Source organism: Columba livia, chromosome 17 (assembly GCF_036013475.1).
Source record: "Columba livia isolate bColLiv1 breed racing homer chromosome 17, bColLiv1.pat.W.v2, whole genome shotgun sequence".
In the NCBI taxonomy this organism is placed as follows: domain Eukaryota; kingdom Metazoa; phylum Chordata; class Aves; order Columbiformes; family Columbidae; genus Columba; species Columba livia.
The window spans coordinates 5,366,558-5,384,525 of record NC_088618.1 but is presented as its reverse complement, the minus strand read 5'-3'; the positions used below and the strand labels follow the sequence as shown (position 1 = coordinate 5,384,525).

The 17,968-nt window shown below is 53.2% G+C and overlaps 1 protein-coding gene across 6 annotated transcripts in view; it reads right to left on the bottom strand.

Annotated features, from left to right (window-relative positions):
* RPH3A (rabphilin 3A) overlaps positions 1-16,937 on the bottom strand; it is a 37,622-nt gene extending 20,685 nt beyond the window's left edge. The window contains exons 1-4 of one of the 6 annotated variants that reach the window (XM_065033538.1): positions 16,593-16,937; positions 1,745-1,961; positions 1,213-1,227; positions 277-420 (exon numbers count right to left, since the gene is read on the bottom strand). In XM_065033538.1, coding sequence (XP_064889610.1) covers positions 277-420; positions 1,213-1,227; positions 1,745-1,821 — 236 coding nt within the window. In that variant the 5' untranslated portion in view covers positions 1,822-1,961; positions 16,593-16,937. Of the gene's footprint in view, positions 1-276; positions 421-1,212; positions 1,228-1,744; positions 1,962-10,505; positions 10,680-16,592 lie in introns of those variants that run through there. The other 5 variants (XM_065033539.1, XM_065033534.1, XM_065033536.1 and 2 more) reach the window with 5 other exon arrangements.
* Between the last annotated feature and the right edge of the window lie 1,031 nt (positions 16,938-17,968).

Genomic DNA, 17,968 nt, shown 5'->3' with positions numbered 1-17,968 from the left:
GCAAAGTGATAGAACAGCAGCCACTTGAAAAACAAACAAACAAACAAACAAAAAATCAATGAGACTATAAATTCTTGGTCCAGAACATGCAGCTCCTTCCCCTGCTCACAGGTTCCTCCTGGCCAAGGACCAGCACCAGCTCTAAAAGATCCCCTGCAGCTCGGTTCAGAAGCACTGCAGTGCAGCGCGGGAGAACAGCCAGAGCCCGTGCTTCCCCGGTACCACCAGACCCAGGGTCCCCGCGTTCCCATGTCACCGGTGCCACCCCCGTTGTACCCGATGCGCTCCTGCTCCATCTCCTCCATCTTCTCGGCCCGGGCGATGACTCGGTTGATGATCTCCTTCTCCTCGTCCGTCAGCTCCTCGCCCTTGCGCTGCCGATCGGCTTGGCCGCCCCGTGTTGTCCAGCCGGCAGGGACCCTGCAGGGACAGGGGGAACAGGGTTTGGCCACAGATCACGTATGTGCACGCACGAGTGTGTGCAACAGCCAGGCAGCAGTGCCCAAGCTTTGGGAACATGGGGTGCGATACCCGTCAACCTCTGAGGAATCCTGCAAACACCCCCCACCCAGCAAGTCAAAGCTCTTATTTCCCTTTTAGGAGGGTTTCATGTAGAAACACTTGTTTCATACAGAGAAAACCAATTTCCTTCTAAAAAATATTCTCATAATTTCCATGTTAAGCATCAACTGATGTGGTTGCTTTTGCACCATGTAACGCTGGGTTTGCCAGGGAGCTGCCGTACTGAAGCGATGGCATTTTTAGGGGTACATTTCATCAAACACGAGAGTTTTTCCCTCTCTTAACACCATTTCCAAAGATCGTCTTGCACAGTGAGCACAGCCTGGGTGTCAGGCAACTTTAACCCGGTGGCACGGTAATGTGGTGGCACAGTAACATTTGCCACTCAGCCCTGCAAATTAGCAGGTGGCCAAGGGGCAATGCTAACGAAGGATACAAAAGACAAAAATGTCCCTCCTCCCCCCGCTTATTCTGCTCATCTAAAGACCTTTCCTAGGTCTTTTCCCCCTGGACTGGGCAGACTCTCATGGTCTTAAGCCTTAAAATTCATTAAAACCCCATGCAAAACTTCTCCAAATTAATTGCTTTTTTCTTGCATCTAGGGCAAGGTTTTTCCTGTTCTCTCAAGACAGTCAGAGTGGCAAGTAAAGAGCAATAGGCCAAATAGACCCAAACAAGTGAGATACTTACTGCTCCTTCTCGCTGCTGGGAGGCAAAAGAAAGAGAGGGGACAAGGATTAGGAGACAGAGGAGACAGGAACTGCTCAGCCAGAGCTCTCCCTACCTCAAGGGTGATGGTCCCCAACAGTGCATCCCCCCATGGACCCTGCTGCTCCCCTGAAGCATTGCAGAGCAGCCAACTCCCAGCCCTGCATCATCCCGGCACACAAAACCAGCCCCCACACCCATGGGTGCTGCCACCACCCATCCCACCGGGACGGAGCCCTGCAGCATCGCTCAGCACAGCAGATATGTTGGAGGGCATCAGGACAGACAGATAAGGCTCCTCATCAGCACAGGGGTGCGTGACACCCGTGGGTCCATCCCACCAACCCTTCTCAAGGGGTTTAGGAGGCAAAATGTCCCCATCCAATGGGTGTAAACCCAATTCCCAGTGTCCCCAGAAGAGAAACTGGGGTGGTTGCACCGGCATCACCTCCTACCCCCGGGAACCCTCCTCCTCCCCGGCTCCATCCCTGTGGCCCCAGTCCCCTCCTCTCACCTGGCCCGGAGAGACATAGTCCTGTCGCTGGGGCACATCCACCGGTCAGAGCTGCCGCCCACCACTGCGTCGGTCATCGCCGGCCGCCGAGGGGACGCGGGGACTCGCGGAGCGAGTTTGGGCACAACGATGGCTCTGCCGACAAATGCCAAAAATCACTTTGCTCCTCTCAGATGGCAGCGATGCTGATGAAGGGAACCTGGTGCTTTCCACCAGGCTGCAGATTAAAAAAAAATAACCAAAACACAAAATCATACAGGGCAGGGCTTTATTTTTGGCATGAAGAGGAGCGAGAGCAGGGAGAGGAACGGGATTGTCACTTGAGCCACTGTCTTGGTGTTGTGCATGAGATGCAGGAGCCAACAGCCACCACCCTCCAGGGAGGGCAATGCAGCCACACTCGGCACAGATGTGATTAATGAGATACCTGACCTCACATTAATTATGAGGCTTCAGAGCTGGGAGGGAAGAGGATCCTTCTGTTTCAGAGAAAAAGCTGCAAACAAGGGAACTTTCTCCCCAAAACCCCACACATCTTGCTGTCCTCCCCAAAAATCACAGGCACTCTGGATCAGAACTCCTCCTCTTTCATTTTTCTTTGCTAAAGTTTTTGCAAAAATGAAACCTGGAGATGCACCAAAGGAGGATGTGGCAACAGGACCCAAAGGTGATGTTCTGTCTACTTATCTTGACACAGGAATCACCACAAAGGGACCTGTCCAAACCCTTCCCCTTTCAGCAAAACTGATGGTTTTTATTAAGAAACAAATTGATGTAAAATTCAGAACGTGAGTGTTTATTTATCCCACTACTCATTTATCCCCCTACTCATTGCACAGGGATGGGGACTGGACAGCAAAGCCCGAGCTGATGCCAAGCAGCATCACCCACGACGCCAGGACGGATCCATCTGTCCCATGGTCTCTTTTGGGGAAAAAACAGTGCAGGCAGGACAGTGTTCCCCAGTGTCCCCCAGCCAAGGGCAGAATCCTTCACCCCTGCCCAGCCCGGGGATGCTGCAATCAAACCCTGAGCCACTGTCACCACCTGGGGATGGTCCCCAAGGGCAGCAGGTGCAGCTCGTGGGTCTGTGGACAGCATCACCCATGAGATACCACTGGCACAGGGAGAAGCTCAGGTCGAGCCTCTTGTTACAGTCTGTAAGATGGAAATAAAAGAGCAAAGGCAATCCATCCTCAAAGGGCTCAGCTTTGCTGCAGCACTAACGAGAGCACCAGGCAACGCGGAGGATACGAATCGCCCCTTCGTTAGGACCCCCTGCCTATGGGCAAAGTTCTTGTGAGCTCAACCATCTCCCATCTGTGGGTTGTTCACCCACACAGAGCAAGCATGGGGTACCCACCAGGACCCCCCTGCCGCAGCAGCCTGCATCGCTGGCAGCACCTGCATTTGAATGGCTTACTCCTGCCTGCAGCAGAGCTGAAAAAAAAAAAAGCCTGTAAAACCCCAAAACCCTCTGCAGAGCCTGGCCCACGAGCATCGGCGCTGCGCCCAGCCCAGGGACCGTCCATCCTCCCAAACCTGCTGCACCAGGAAGATGCTGCCCCAGATCCCTCCCCAGCTGGAAGGGACCATTCAACCACCAACGTCCTGCCGGGTCCCAGCACCAAAGCCATTAACATTCCAGTGCATCCTGGCAAGACCAGAGCTCAGCCCAAACACAGCAAATGCACCTTTGCAGGGCACAAAGTAACTCCAGCCCCCAGCAAAACTCCAGCTGGGGAGGTTGTCCCGAGGAAAAGATGGAAAACAGGAGTTTGCAAAACTGGCTCACTAAAATCACAGACTCCAAGCCATGAAAAACATGCAGCATTCCCAGAAAAGGGAAAAATTATAAATCACATCCTCCACTTTCTGCTCTGCAACATTGCAGGCATTTCTCCATCACTCCCTGAAGTGTCAGCAGAGATTTGAGGCTCACCTTTGCTTCACTGATAACTTGCAAAAATACAGATATATATATATATATATATATACAAATAAAAAAAACCCCACCCAAACAGTGAAGCACATGGTGTAATTAATGCTCCACTTGTTTCATACAGCAACTATTCCCGTGCCAAAGCAGAAGGCTCTAATTGACAAGGTCAGTTAAATAAGCAAATTGTTCATTTACATCCCCACAATCTGCACTGCAGCAGCAAACTCCTGCCAGGGATTTGGGGCCCCACCAGGAGCAGGGGGTCTCATGAGGTTCCCTGCAGATTTAAGGGGGTGCCCTGGGAGGGCAGTTCCTCTTGCCAGCACCCAGTTTTGGGGAGATGCAGGTGAATAAGTGATTTGCCCAAGGTCATGTAGAGCAGGAGCAGCCACCCCAAATGTGCAAAGAATAGGGGAAAATCCCTGATTTTTCCTAGCAAAGAGGGCAGAGCGATCACTGGCACTTCAGCTGGTGGGAAGGAAAACTCCTTCCCCCAACTAGAACTTTCTGCTAATAATAGCGAGGCCACGGGCGTTTTGCTTTGTTGCGGATGGAGAAGAGCCCGGGGACGGCTCCTGGAGGAATACACCAGCTTTTCCCTGCGCCTATAAATAATAGATTCTGAACATCTACTTTGCATTACTTCCAGCAACTACTCTTGCTTGTCCTAATGCTTGGTTCTGCATTTTTAGTGTGCAGTAAAGAACAAAATAACAGCTTTCGGTGGCTTTTTGCCCCCACCCAATCCTTGTTCACAAGCAAAAGGACGTGGCAATCCAAGTCATGATCGATGGGGTGCAGCAGCCTTTAAGTTAATGAAATGGAAATATTCCACCTCAAGAGGATGCCAAGATGTTTGCTGTCCCCAAAGGGTCCCAGGACCTGCTCCCCCAGGTCCCTCTGGTCCCCGCACAGCACTGGATGCTCAAGGTTCCCCGATGGCAAGCAGAGGTCGGGAGGATGGAGGCGGCAGCTCCCGCTGGCGTGAACACGGCGTGTCCCGGGCAGAGCCAGGAATAGAAGCAAAGTCTTAATTTCTGGCCTTAAGGAAGAGCCACATGACTCTAATCACACCGCTCCATTACTTTGGTACGACGGAGCCCCTGAATTTGATCATGCCTTAATAAAAAGGGGTTGAAAGTCTTCTATGAATCACTCTGCCTCTCCCCGAGCTGCTGGCGCTGCCGTCCTGCCCGCAGACGCCGCTCGCTCTGAGCCAAGAGGTGCTGATTCACCGGCCCATCGCCAGCACCCAAAATTTGGCAGATGCAGCATCAGAAGCCAGTGGGTGCCCCTCACCCCCGGCAGGACCCCCATCCTGCCCCATGGACACAGGGAGCGACATGGGGTGGTGGGTGCCCTAGGCAAGACCCGAAGCCACCAGAGCCACCCACATCACCACCACCACCCCAGCATCTGCAAAGCAAGACCATCCCAGGGCTGCCCAAACACATGGCTTTAACGTACCAGGGTAGAAAAGAGAAAATTCAGCGTTTTAAAAGACTCTCCATGCAATAATCAGGTTTTTTACTGTGAGCTCAACATTTCGCACTTGGTGGTGCCTGCAGGGATCGTCTTCACCAAAGACACTGACACAGGCAACCTATTTCTCCAGCCTTCTCAGCTCTGCAATGCAGCTTTCTTAAATATTGAATAAGTCTGCTGCTCTACACCACCTGCCAGTGCCAATGATGAGGTAATTTTTGCATTGACAAAGCCTAATGCGATTAATCTGGTTCAAAAGAACAGGTTTTAGAGCCCGTCCATTCACTCGGCGAAACACACTTGCAGACAGAGCATCGGTAGCAGCTTATTATTCACAGCCAGCAGCCGACCCCAAACAAATAACCCAAACTGCTGCTCGGATGCCAAGTGAGAGATTATTTCTGCGTGTCATCGCCAAACAGGAGGTTTTGAACTCCAACAGATCCAAGCACCATCCTCTGTCAGGCTGACGGGGTTTTCACACTGTCTCGGGAGCTGATTTATCCTCCCCAGTTGGATGGTGGAGCTGGGGATAGGGAGGGAAAAATAGGGTAGAAGTGTGCGATTGCCTGATGGAGCTCCCCATGGCCAGCAGGAAGGGATGAGGATTTCGGGGTGACAAGGACCCAGTAGGACACCCCCAGTCAAGCGAATGCAGAAGCCGGGATGCACCAGCAGCCCTGAGATGGGAACCTCCCTGTGTGTCCCCAAACACCGTTTTTAGCTGGAATTCTCTCCCAGCTCACAGTGACATTTGCCACCATCTCATGAGTCCACCAGGATGTCCCACATCCCAGCACTGGTGCCTGGCACCCCGAGAGCTGTGCAAACCACAGTGGCCCTGGGTCCCAACCAGAGACCTGGCACAGACACCACACTCCTGCACCCAGCTCTGCCCCGAGCATCCCGCAACACCCCAGCTCCTCTTTTCCCAGGAAAATAAAAGAGCCTGCCCACCACAGGAGCCACACCCACCGCATGGCATCCCCTATAGCATATGTGCATGGCTATAGGGGCCAAGAAGAGCTGAGCCAACAGCAGGGTGCTTGCCCCCCTCCAGAGTCAGGCAGGATTTGGTACTAATGGATTTACCTGCAGAGGGAGCAGAAATGGTGTAAAGAGCCCCAAAACAGCTGCTGAAGCTGAAAAATAATCAGCAGAGCAGAGGGAGAAGCAGGACCCATAGGGTCCCACGCACCAAAAAATCCCTCGAGTCCCGATGTCCCTGTGCAGCCAGTGCCCACGCTTGGTCTCATCTCGGGTGCAAATCAGTTTAGAAAGTTCAGGCAAATTTGGGAAAGCTGCTTTATGGATGACGCTTCAAGAAACAGCCCATGTTTGAGACTCTAGTTCAAAAAGAGAAAGAAGAGGGGCAGACGCTGGCTGGCAGGAACACATGGAAGTGGCAAACTGAAGCTGCGTGGTCTGGAGCCACCCGTGGACACACAGACAGGTCTGGCATCAGGGCAGGGGACAGCAGGGCAGTCACTCTGTGAATCCAGGTGAAGAACCAGGTGGCACCAATGGGGACCTGTGTGCCACAATCACCCAGCAAGGCTGTTCCAGTGTGAGGGTGTGAGTGGGATGAGACCCCGAGGGCCAGGGATCCTGGAAATTTAACTTTTAGGAAAGACCCAGAACCGGTGAGTCCCAAACTCAGGTAATTTCATCCTTTGGCCCCATGCCAGCCCCTTGCAGTGAACTGAGGCCCCGCAGCTTTCCTTGGCATTACTTGGTTAATTAAGGCTGAATGTGGTCCCCTGGGTAACTGATGGTGACAGCCGCAGCCCACAGGTGACAGCAATCCACGGATTAGAGGAGCAGAAGAAATGCAGAGCAGTTAAAGTCCTGGCCATCCTCTAGTGCCCCAGTCCCAGGGAAACTCCTGCCCGCAGCACCCATGGGCTGCAGCTCTCCAAAATGCTGATGCCTTCAGTTTGGCCAGTGCCACTGCTGCCTTCACATTCACTTCAGGTGCTCAGAGATGCCTTTTTTCCTCCCTCCCCCTTAATTCCCAGCTCCCTGTCATACTCCAGACAAAGATCCATCCCAAGGCAGCTAAGCAGCAGCGCGCAGTCAATTTTATTTAAGCAGCACGTTGACATTTCCTCCAGCAGCTCCTTCACAAACCACTGTTATGATGCTGTCACGAGGCTTTACTCCTATTGATTAATTGCAGGACAGACAACAGTTCAAAAGAAAAAAACAACTTCTGGGTTTATAGAACTTACTCATGGCTGCCAGAGCTGGGGGTCTCCAGCCAGGCGATGCCCAAGCACATCCCAAGCCTACCCAGTGCTACTAAACACAGCAGTGGCATTGCCATCACTCGTCTCACCGCAGCAGAGCTGCTCCGAAGGCTGCTTAGCAACAGATCGCTGCACCGCTCCGGCACGTCGCCCTCCATTCGGGCACCGCTGAGGACAGGGCATGTGGCCAGAGCCACCAGGATGAACTGGCCTTATCAGAGACGATGGCAGGAGGACGGCACAGGGACCCCCACACGACGACGGTGGCTGAAGGAAGTTTAGCAATGTGAAGTACCTGTGACCCTGGTGATGCAAAGAGTGCTCAGAGGCAGCAGGCCCTGCTCGCTGCTGGGTCCCCAAAGGCAACGACAGTCCCAGCACAGCATCGTGCTGTGCTGCAGCAATGATAGCCAGGGGTAGGCATGTGCCCAGTTCCCAGACCACAACCCCAGGTGAAGGATGCTCAGGGCTGCACACTCGCCCTCCTCAGGGGCAGCAGGGATGCCCGTCCAGCCTGGGACAGAGAACCCACATGGAGCCAGGTACCCCATGACATGCTTATGAAGAGAGGGGACCCCCCAGCACCTGAGAGCCCCAGGGAGCCTAGCCACTGGCACACAGGAGCACACAGCTGCCCTGCTCAGTGTCTGCTCACAGCTTCCCCAGGCACTAAATCCAGCTCCTTTCTCTCTCCATAGACCCTTGTTAAAGATCTGGTTTCACGCAGCCAGATATGCCCCCCACCACTGAGTTACTGGGCCCAAACATGCAAGTTGGTCCCCACCTCCCAGAGCTGGAGGAGAGTGATGCTGCTCAGACACACACAGGTACCAACAGGGACAGAGCCAGAGCATCTTCTAGTACATGAACCTTATAAACCACCACGGTCGTCATTAATCATCATGGCCGTTAGCCCCAGCCACTCACCAGTCTCCAGCTTAATGGGGATGGGGGAATTAACCAGGCTGTCCTTGGAGGCACTGCTTCAGCACTGCCTCTCCACCCAGACCTTGAGTGGTCAGCTGGGAGCACCTGGAGCAATTCATTACTTATTAGCACTAATTAGCAATGACTGCAGTGACACCATCACCTGTCCATCACCTGGCAGGAGGACGGCACCAGGCTGGTACCATGCTGGTACCACCACAGCTCTGGCGAGCAGGCAGAGGGTCTCCCCTGCCAGCACAGCCCCAGGGACCTGCAGCAGGCATGGAGGATCATCATTTCCAGTTCTCAGAGAAAAGTCCCTCAAAATTTACGCACAAAAAGAGATTCCAGAGCTTTGAGTCCCTTCACCCTTCTTTAGCAGTTTTCCCTTTCCAATACCAGAGAATATTGATCACCAGCACACACGTGCCCATGCAGCCACAGCAGGGTCCCACAATGGGCTCCCAGGCTTCCCTCTTGCTGCAAAGGGCACTTCCGCAAATAAAATGTGCTTTTCCCGCATCCAACATGCTTCTCGGCGCTCCTTGCGAGCCGGGGCAGTGCAGAAGCGAGACTGTGAATGAGCAGAAAACAGAAGAGGAGGCTGGAGCCAGGGCCAAGCAGGGGATGGTATTTTACACCCAGGGGGGCTGGTGGGGATGATGCAGGGGGCATTGCTGGAAGCCCACCCCACAGACAGGGGATGGCAAACAGCTCCCACTGCATCGCCCGGGCACAGCACAGCTCTGCCAGGGATGCCCGGCTGCAGATGGACATCACCCACCCAACGCTGCTCTCCTGGGGGATGCCCAGCAAAGTGCTGCCCAGTTGCTCCAGCAAACCCCAAATTCCCCGTGTGGGGCTCAGCCCCGTGGCTCCACGCACCCCAGGCTGATCCTCACACCAGGGCTGAACGCAGATCTTCTGAGTCAGTCCCTACAGCAAAAGCGAGCAGCTCACTAAATCCCTACCAGATGAATGATGCATCATCAAATAAAACCCAGTATCACAACATTAACAATATTTATTTTCAGGCTAAGTTGCAGCCTGGGCTTTTGATACCAGTAATTAAAGCAAATGGTTCATCTGTTATCATCGCTGCATCCCTAGAGCCAACTGTCCGTGTTTTGAAGCCCTGTATTATCTTTTTTTTTATTGCAGCCTGCTGAGAAGCAGGGGGATCAGGCTGATCCACACACACTTTTCAGCTCCCAGGAGTGGTACAGCACAGATCAAGCCCAAAGCAAAACCACGTCCGGGGCAGCCACCTTGCTCAAAGCTTTTCTAGCAGTGAAATGAAGAAGTGTTAATTGCTCAAAGACTAATTGCTGCTCCAGTTTATACCTGAAACCAGAATTAACAGGAAGATACCAGCAAGAAAGACAATCAGGTCCCTACTCTGAAACAACCCATCCCTGGGAACAGCAGCATCGAGCAGCCTAAAACGCTTTTCTGAAGTGGCTGGGTTTGCCTCCAGGTTTCATACAGTGATTCCAAATGGCTTTTAATGCCCTTTGCAACACTTTTGTCTAGCCTGAGAAAGGAGAAGGAACCTGCTAAAGCCCTTCAGCCAGGCAGAAATGCCCTTTCAGAGCCTAATAGGGAGCAGAAACCCCAAAACTCCTTTGCAGCACATTCTCCACTCTGAGGCCAGGACAGTCTCTGCATCCCACTGCTGCCCGACCCCCAGGAAGGAGGGTCAGCACCCCCTCCCATCACACCAGCACCCCCTCCCTTCACACAAACCCCTGATCACACTCCAGGAGAGGTATAACAGACATTTTCAGGGGCTTCAAACCCCCAACATGCTCCAAAGTTGCCTGGAGCGGACAAAAGTCCAAAAGCATCAGCCAGAGTGACCCCCTGACTCGCAGCAGCGGAACCAGGCGCCGAAGGGCTGATGCCACTGGTCGTTGGGGGGGCCACCCATCGCCCACAGCCCTGGGACACAGCAGCTTCCCCCGGCTCCCAACGAGCAGGGTGGGGGCGAATTGCCTTTGGCCGAATACTCCCCATACCGGCACCCGGATCCCTGCCCCTCCGGAGCGGGGACCCCCAGGGTGCCTCCGGCTCCCCCTTGCCCGCCCCGGGGAGAGGAGCGGCGAGACCCCCCCCCCTTCCCGGTTCCAGCGCCGCGGGGCTCCCGACCGCCCCTTACCTGGGCCGGGGTCCCGGCGGGCCGGGAGCCACCGCCCTCTGCCCCCCGCGCTGGGCTGGGCTCAGCTGGGCCGGACTCGGCTGGGCTCGGCGCGGCTCCGGCGGCAGCACTGCGGAGCGGGGCGGGGGCGGCGCGGGGAGGGGACACGGCCGGGCCCGGCCCCGCTGCCCGCCCCCGGGAGCCACCCCCGCCCCAGGGCGCAGCCCCTTGCCAAAGCGGGGCGTTAGAGATAGCGACACCTCCACCCTGCCCATCCCCTCCCTCATCCCATCCCCTTTCCATCCCTCTCCCTCTCCCGTTCTTCCTCCTCCCCAGCCCTTTCCCATCCCCATCTCCCATCCCATCCCATCCCTCCCCATCCCCATCTCCCCATCCCATCCCGCATCCTTGGAGGACACAACGTTTTTTTGCACCCCCCGCACACACACATTACCTGGGAGAGACGGGGCTTTGGGCATCTCCCCCAGCCCTACCCACAAACTCCCAGTTGCCTGCGCCAGCATCTCCCCACCCATGTGTGGGGACCCAAAGTGGGGCAGGTGCTTCCACCATCGAAGTTGTGGGAGCTGCCTGCCCACCCCCCCCAAGCTCTCCATTACTGGGGTTTTGGCCCCACGCACTCAGGTTTAAGCAGCACAGGGGATCCCACGAGCTGGTAGATAAATGTCATGCACAAGTGGGGAACACGCTGCCTCTGGCCAAGCTCTACCTCAGCACTGCTGACACCTTCAGAGGGACCCCATTTCTGAGCTGAAGCATCTGTGGCTTCATAAACTGAAAGGGGCAGCAGCCTGAACTGACCCCCAAAATCCATTTCACAGCCCCCAGCCAGAGATATCCAACCTCTGTCCCCCTGCAGCAGGGACCACATGGAGGGTGTGGGATGCAGCTCACAGATGGGAGTGAGCCAGAGGCAGGTTGGGATGGAGCCCAGCTCCCCAGCGTGCTTTCCTGCCACCTTCATCAGCTCCAGCAGCCCCATTTTACCCACTCTCAAACCACAACACCCTTGAGCTTTCATGACCTCCTGCCTGTTGCTCCTGCATCACCTCTCGCCAGGTGAAGCAAGGTGGATGGATCATCTGCCGGCACAAGGGGACAGAAATCAGAGCTGGCCTGACACCTTGGTACAAGTGACCGAGGAGGGAAAGTTTATTAAAAAGTTCAATGAAAGGATGCTGCGAGATAAAGCTGAGAGGGTGAGACATGGCAAGCAAGGATGTGATGCCTGAGTTGGGGGGGGATGGAAAGTTTCTCATTCCTATACCTGGATTTCATCCTTTCTATGTAAAAGATTCATAACTGGTTACAAGTAAGCCTTTCATGAAAATCTTACCTTTTTTTGTACCTAAAAAGAAATCCTTGAAGGATGGAGCATGTCCCTGCCTTCAGCAAGGAAAATATTCCACCACCCAAGGTTGAGTGTTGATTGGCATTCGTCTAGATGCTTGATGGATCTTCTTCTCTACCAGGCTCAACTATGTATTTTTATTTACTGACAGAATGTCTTGCTTATGCAAAGTAGTTGGAGAGACGAGCACAAGACTTTCAAGCTGATGTGTCTTGACACCTTCCTTGGAGATTCACAAAAAGCAGCAGCATGTGCAGAAATTTGAAAATCAGATCTAAAACCCGCTTTTCAGAAAGGAAAAAAGCAACACCTGCAATCCTCTGTTCTGAATACTGGACACTTTCACTCCCCCCTTTTTAGCCCACCTTCTAAAAATAAAAGAGACGGTTTGATTTTTGTCGAATTATAAATACATTTTGGCAGTCTGGCATCTCCTGCAGCAGATCAAAGCACGGCAGTTTTATTTATTTATTTCCTCTCCAGTTTCTTTTTATGGCCGCAAGCCCTCTAATTCTCCAGGATTTGTTATATTTCCCCTTGTGATCCCACTCACTGCGCAGCAAAACGCTCTGTTCAAGCCCGGAGGATCCTGCCCAGAGGCTGGGATGCAGCCTGGCTGCAGCGCTTGGCTGCTGTTCACCGGCAGCCCCTGCCCACAGGCTCAAGTTCAAGTGCAGAGGTGATGAGGGCAGCGCAGCCTTTCCCTGCTCGTGGTGGCAGCTCAGGCTGGACGCACCAGGCACCGCTGCATCAAGCAAGTCTCCGTCCTGCGGTACCTGTGGTCTTGGGTGTATTACCATCGGCAACCCCACTGATTTTAATGAGGATAATTGAGAAATAAAACCAAGTTCATGGCTACAGTTGGCTCCAGGCATCAAATCAGCACCAGAACCAGACCCAGAGGTGGCAGGGCCAAGCTCTGCATCATCTCCAGCAGTCTCCTGTCCTGGCGATGGATGGAGCTGGGGATGGAGCCGGGGATGGATCTCTGGAAAGAAACCTCTCCCCTTGTTTTACAGCCCAATTAGTTGCACCTAATTAAAGTTCTGGACAGGACACTGGGAGCAAAGAGTCAGCCCCAGGCTGACTGCAGTGTCTGCAGAGTTGGGCAGTCCCATGGAAAAGGAACATGAGCTTTATAAAACATTTTTATTCACTGTTTTTAATAAGAATTAAAAGTGTTCCAGTAGAAATCTACACATTCAGAGCTGTAGCACACGAAAGCTCAGGGCTGAATAACTGGCACTGCTGCTGACTCCAATACTGGGAAAAATAAACCAGGAGCACATCAAGCCCTTCCCTTGCAGACGCAGCTCCAAGCACAGTTACATGAGTTAAATTAAAATGATTGATGGCAGCTCGGGCACCCTAGAGAGCATTTTCTGCTTCTGTAAATCACTGAAAACCAAGCTGCTCCCCCCCACGCCTGCCTGGCCACAGATCCCGACGATGCTACCACAGCTCCCCGGGATGTGAGAACAAGAAACACAGACCAGCCACATCGTAACTCACCACCAGCCACCTTAACACAAGCTCTACACTCAGCCCCGTGCTTTAGTGCTGACTTAAATATTTGACATGCAAGAGAGATGGGAAAGGAACCATCTCTCAGCACCCCAAATCCATACCCAGCTGCCCAGCACGGCTCTGCTCCATTAAATTGTGCTTTGGAGAAAGAGATGGAGGAGACAAGAGGGAGAGGAGGATGGAAAAAGAGGTGATGGGCACCAGCAGTTGCTCTCCAAGCAGCTGAACCCAGAGAGGTTGTGCCTGGCACCTCAGGGACCAGAGAGTTCGCAGCTGCTTTTTCAAGAGGACAAAATGCCAAAGCCAAGATTTAAGCCAGAGCAGGAGAAAACCATCCCTGGGGCTCTCCCCTGGGAACTGCACAGGATACAACCGCTATTTCACTAGCGCCTTGTCGTCCTCCAACCCAAGGTCCTACCAGCTCAGAAAACAACCAGCAAGGCACAAGCCAGAGGAGACACCCTCAAGTAATTCCCTCATTTGAAGTGTTGAAATAAAAAAGAAGAAAAAAAGAAAAGAGAAAAAGGAAATGAAAAGGGAAAGGGAAAGGAAAAAGTTTTCCCTTTGTCACTTGGTTCAGGTGCTGGGGTGTCACAGGGACACCCAGCTGCTCCAAGAACTGGTGATGGGATTTGCTCTTCTGCAGAAGCATTGGCTGGAGAAACAGCAGAGGAAAAGCACCTTGTGAGGACGCCGGGATGTTTTTATCCCCCCCGTGCCTCTCCACAGCATGCCAGTCCTCACCAGCCCCGTCCTGGCACCGTCCCTGCCAGAGACTCAGTCTGCAGCAGGGGGACTCCAGCATCCCACCCGCTCCCACCCATCCCCGATGCCGGCATACCCAGGTGAAAATCCCCCTCCCCAACTGACCACCTCACCCCAAGGCCACCAAGTCCCGAGGACACCCTTGGGGACCCCAAATCCCTCATCAGCACCCCCAAGCAGGATCCAGCTCCTCAGCTCCATGTGGGGATCAGCCACAGCCCCCGCAGCAGTGCACAGCCCCCAGCTCAGCAGGCCCAGCTCAATCATGTAGGCAGCTCATTACACTCTTTTAATAAGATATGTGCTAGTTTTACATTCATTTTTCATTTCTGATAACATTCTGTCCTATATAACTGCACTATTATCCTTGGCGAGGTGAGGGGAAGAATATATTTCCTAAAAGACTGCCTGCATTAATTTTTCAGTAAGTGCCATAAAAGATTTAATCTCCAGCTCTTCTTTTGTTAATGGGATTAGTATAACTTATTTACTGATTTAATTAATTGGCATGTCTTCCACTCAGCTGAACACAGCATTTCAGCAACTTACTGGTTTTGGCTGAGAATAAACCGGACTTGATTTCATTTTCGAGACTGCAAAGAGCACATGCCTGTAAGCCTTAAATTATTTAAATTATTTCCGATAGGGCGCATTAAAAGAAAGGGAGGAAGGAACTTTATCTCCATTTCAAGCCATGAACACGGAGCATTGGCTGTACTACAGCATTGCCAATATATTAATATATTTGATAACAACAGTTGTCACTGCTGGTGACACCCTCCAGCGCCAGGACAGACCTGCAGCAGTCGGAGGGACCTGTCTGCATCCACCCCGTGCATCTCTGCCACAGCCTCACCAAATGAGGGGGTTTATTCATTTATCCATCTCCTGTCCCCTCTGCAGCCCAGGGGACAGTGCTTGGGGACACGGGATGCCCGCAAAGGGCTCCTGAGCTGCAGCCCCAGGGCTGCGGGACCGGCACCCACTGACACCTCTTCCATGGCTTTATATAGGTCACCCTGTGCTCGGCGGCAGCGGGGGAGGTTGGACTTCACACTCTTGCTCTCTCCGAGCTGCTTTTCTAGGTCACCAACCCACAGCGGTGTATTAAAATAGAGTCTCTCCGCTTCCCGTTTCCCACGGCCGTAGGATGAGGCGCCCAGGCTGGCGCAGCCACCAGCCAAAGGGGACGGGGTGCGAGAGGGCGGCTGCGAACCAGGGGGGCTGTGCAAATCTCCAGGCACCCCCAAAATCAGCAGCTCCAAGGGCATCAGGGTGGATGCAGCAAGATGTGCCCATCCATGGGGACACCATCAAGGGTCGGGGAGCCTGAACAGGGACCAACAGGGACCTGATGCCCATTCCCGTGGCGCTGGGTGTCACCTCTGTGTCCCAGCTGCTGACTAACGACAGCCGCCCCGTGCCAGGCTTTATATAAAGACATAATGGACACCAGCCCCCGGCTCAGCCTGGGCGGCGCAGCCTCCTGCAGCGGTTTCTGTTCCATCTGCAATCATTAGCGCACATCCCCAGCCAGGCACAGAAACCTGGAGACGCTGTCCTGCAGAGAGGTGGGCTGCTCCCCTTTGAAGCAGAGAAAGCATCACCACACTCTTATCTCGCTCCCCAGCAGCTTACAGATGGAAATTTTACACTGGGAAAGAAAAGCCCAGCCCAGCCCACAGGTGTTCGCTCGCTCCCCAGCCCAACTCTGAGAATATTCGTCACCTTCTGCCAAGAAATGCAGCAGAGTTCAGCTGGCAGCTCCCCCGTCCCTCCCCAGCCTGGGAATCACACACAGACCTGCATCGGGAAAGCAGAAAGGTGACAGGGACAGCAGACCCAGGTCACCACGGCACTTCTCACCAAGACACCGTGGTTGTCCCCGATCCACACCAACAGCATAAATAATGACTTGGTCTTTTCAAGTGGTGGTGACCACAATCACTGGTTGCTTCCCCTTTGAGAATTCCCTGTCAGGGCACCCTTGTGGGATCACTTGTTATTATTTCTCTTCCCTTTAATTTTTAGAACGTTCCTTTTCCCACACCCTGGAGACGCTACTCAGCCCCTGCTTTCAGGATGTCAAGTCGTGTAGAAGGTCCCCTCTTTCAAGAAAGGAAAACAATAATATTTCAAACCCCCACACAAATATTTCAGCCACCCAGGGAGCCCTGTGGAGGCATTTCTATAGTGCTCCAGCATGGAGCATCATCCCCTGCCCTGCCAGACTCTCCAAGCCCAGGGAATGAGGTCTCTTCCCAGTGTTGGCACTGGGAACACAGCTATAGGACACCAGGTTTTGTGAGGACCCATCTCCATCCTATACATACTCCCTCTTCCATATAAATCCACAGCAAAAGCCTTGACAAGTCTAAACAACCCCAAAATCTCTATTATTTCCATGGTGACTAAGCGGTTAAAGCAGCACACGTTATACTCACAGGGGGATGGAGCGCGAGGGGACCTTTTCCAGCGAGCGCAGTTTGTTTAACAAGCTCAGAAATCGATCCTGTCGTCAAGCCCCATCCAAACGCCAGCGGGAGATGCCGCCGCAGAGGGATTTTTGCTGTCAAGCCTTCTCAGCACGGAACGATTTGCTGGGGCGGATCCCAGGGACAAATCTCAGCCTGGGTGAGGGTCCAGGGGCTGTGATTTGGGTCCCTGGGGAGCAGCAGCTCAGCGTCCCCTTGTGCCCATGGGACACCCTCAGCCCAAAGCCACAATCTCACACCAAGGGCTGCTTTCCAGCTTGTTTGATTTCCCAGCAAAGCCTGCAGGGTATCGATCGCTGCTCAGGCCTCTGCCTTGAGGGTAACGATTTGCTTTGAAAAATGAAAGGAGCAGCAGCTGAGTTTCTCACGCGATGGAGCTGCAAGCTGACGAGTTGCTCAGCCGGTCACACGAGGCTTTAACTCAGGAGCTGGAAACTGGCTGGTTGGAGGTCCTGGGACGTGTGGATTGCACATTTACAGCTGCTCTTGCTACCAGCATGTCTGGCTTTGGGGAGAACCCCAGCAGACGTCCCTCATCCCGTGCACCAAACTGTGCTAAGAGGAACCTGCTGAGATGCTCCATTCACCCAGGGAGGACAAGCAGCTCCTCAGAGCGAGATGGAGCTGCTGCAAACCTCCCAGGACCCGGGAAGGGTTAAACCTGGAGTATCGTTGCACGAATATTCTTGCCAACACCTGCACCTTATCCACAGAGAAGGCATAGGAGAGTTTTTGAGATATGCCAGAACTAGTTGCTTTGATCTTCAGGGCTTTGGAGCCTTATTGCTGCTGCTTAAAGGAAAAACAACCTCCAAGGGCTTTGATATTCTTGAATACACAAACACTCGGAGAAAACAGCAGGTTGAGAAACATCTTTAGTATTTAACATGTATTCATGCTTGATTCTGTTAACCTGGAAAAACACAGCCCTGGTGAAAACCCTGGGTTCAAGCTGAGCATCCTCACAGGAGGGTACTTGTACAATTCCTCTTCCAGGAGAAATGTGCAGAAGGTCAGAGAAAGTCACCCAGATCAGACCAATAAATACAAGTTACCCATCGCTGGGCAAACTGCTGTCATTTCCTTGAGATCTATAGCTCTGAGGTTTACTCCTGAAGATAAAATGATGTTACCAGACTCGTGACCCAAGAAAGGGGCACAGTGTGGAAGCCACATCCTAACATTTATTGCTGGACAGACAGATGCACACAGCCAATGTCTCTCCTGGACACAACAGTAAGTGGTTTATTTTTGTGTTGCTGCCAAAGAACCATCTTCCACATGGGGATTTCCAGCCTTTGCCCTGACCTGGCCAGCAAATTAAT